This window comes from Chiloscyllium plagiosum, chromosome 15, assembly GCF_004010195.1.
Source record: "Chiloscyllium plagiosum isolate BGI_BamShark_2017 chromosome 15, ASM401019v2, whole genome shotgun sequence".
NCBI classification, from domain to species: domain Eukaryota; kingdom Metazoa; phylum Chordata; class Chondrichthyes; order Orectolobiformes; family Hemiscylliidae; genus Chiloscyllium; species Chiloscyllium plagiosum.
Genome location: NC_057724.1, coordinates 45,092,013 through 45,094,124, shown reverse-complemented (window position 1 = coordinate 45,094,124; position 2,112 = coordinate 45,092,013). Strand labels below are relative to the sequence as shown.

Here is a 2,112-nt window from a genome sequence, read left to right as displayed (position 1 = left end):
AGTGGGGGAGGGGGGTAGACAGGTTGAGGTGGTTAATGTCCTGGCGGCAGTTGGAAATGAAAAGGTCGAAGGCGGGTAATAGGCCAGCACGGGATGTCCAGGTGGATGCAGTGTGTTGGAGGTGGGCGAAGGGGTCCTCGGAAGGTGGGCGGGAGTCCTGATTGTGAAAGTAAGCTCAGAGGCGGAGGAAGAAGTGTTCGACGTCACAGGTGTATTAAATACATCCGTTTTTCCATGTTAATTTCCACTCCCAACTCTCCCCACTACCCCCACACCCCCAACTCAATTAACAAGATCTGTTTTTTTTCAAACGTGGGCAGCACGGTGGCACAGTGGTTAGCACTGCTGCCTCACAGCACCAGAGACCTGGGTTCAATTCCCACCTCAGGCAACTGACTGTGTGGAGTTTGCACATTCTCCCCGTGTCTGCGTGGGTTTCCTCCGGGTGCTCTGGTTTCCTCCCACAGGCCAAAGATGTGCAGGTCAGGTGAATTGGCCATGCTAAATTGCTCGTAGTGTTAGGTAAGGGGTAAATGTAGGGGTATGGGTGGGTTGCGCTTTGGCGGGGCAGTGTGGACTTGTTGGGCTGAAGGGCCTGTTTCCACACTAAGTAATCTAAAAGAACAATATGGTTGTAAACAATTAAGAACACATGTTCACAGCTACAAATGGCAAAACCTAAAGCCATCCCTAAGCGAAGAGATTATCCAAATAGCATTAAAATACAAAACTTTAAAGAAGCACACTACCTGCCAGAGTCTGCCACTCTTCCCAATTCCCATTTTAACATAATCTAAGAGTTTATATAGACCAACAGAACCGCTTCGTTGCAAAGTCCTCTCTTTCGGGAGGTGGGGTTTCAAAACACCGGTTATGTCTTTATAATCACTAATCCATTTTCAATACACATCAACTCATCTCCCATCCCATCCTGATGAAGGGCTTTTGCCCGAAACGTCGATTTTCCTGCTCCTCGGATGCTGCCTGACCTGCTGTGTTTTTTCCCAGCACCACTCTAATCTAAACTCTGGTTTCCAGCATCTGCAGTCCTCACTTTTGCCTAGTCCCATCGGTAACTACCTTATCTGGTAAACAGTCGCTCTTACAGAAGCGTAGGCACATTAGATTTTGTTTCATGACTCGCCCAAGTGGCGTTAACATGAGAGTCTGAGTTAGACTGATAGCAGGTTGTGTGATCGTAAATGACGCGAGCCTGTGCGCACAAATCCGCAGGAGTGACAGGATTCTTAAGAGCAAGGAACCTCTCTGTCCCGGTTCACCGGAATACTCTGAGCAGGGAACCTGGGAGCCTCCGGTTTGATTTGCCTGAACTCAGCTCCCACTCTCATCATGCAAACACCACGAGGGTCCGAGGACGGGTGTTGGTGCTCAGCGACAGCTCAACACGCAGCACAGGCGGTGGCCGCCACTCCCGGCCGCACGTCGCCATGGGGATAGAGGCCCACACTCGAGCTCTTATAAATAAATGGCCACAAACCTCCCCAAACCCGGGCTGCCCTTACCACAAACACGGCCTGAGGAATACCCAAGTGCTTGCGGCTGCTCACAGCCGCGTTACTATCGCCGCTCCCACTGGTGGTCGCCATCTTGGGCCGCTCCGACGTCACACGTGACGCGAGCTGCACGTACAGACCCTCCTTCTCCCCGCGGCGATTGGTCAGAAACTGCCAGCCCAGCCGTCAATCACAAGGAGGGGGCGGTCATGCACAGAGGGAGGGTTTTGTGGAGATGACCCATTCAGTCAGGACAAGTCTGTTGTACCAAGTGTATTGGACCTGCAGATATCTCAATAGATTTATTTCACCCAAGGTATGACCAACACATTACATAACAGCAGAAGTAGGCCCCATAAGATCATGGCTGGAAATGTGTTGCTGGAAAAGCGCAGCAGGTCAGGCAGCATCCAGGGAACAGGAGAATCGACGTTTCGGGCATAAGCCCTTCTTCAGGAACGAGGAAAGTTTGTCCAGCAGGCTAAGATAAAAGGTAGGGAGGAGGGACTTGGGGGAGGGGCGTCGGAAATGTGATAGGTGGAAAGAGGTCAAGGTGAGGGTGATAGGTCAGACGGGGGTGGGGGCGGAGAGGTCGGGA

At 51.8% G+C, this 2,112-nt stretch overlaps 1 protein-coding gene across 3 annotated transcripts in view; it reads right to left on the bottom strand.

Moving 5' to 3' along the window:
- The window catches only part of vbp1 (von Hippel-Lindau binding protein 1), a 19,083-nt gene extending 17,425 nt beyond the window's left edge, over window positions 1–1,658 (bottom strand). For all 3 annotated transcript variants that reach the window (XM_043704803.1, XM_043704802.1, XM_043704804.1), the window contains exon 1: window positions 1,524–1,658. In XM_043704803.1, coding sequence (XP_043560738.1) covers window positions 1,524–1,607 — 84 coding nt within the window. In that variant the 5' untranslated portion in view covers window positions 1,608–1,658. The remainder of the gene's footprint in view (window positions 1–1,523) is intronic.
- Window positions 1,659–2,112: the final 454 nt, after the last annotated feature.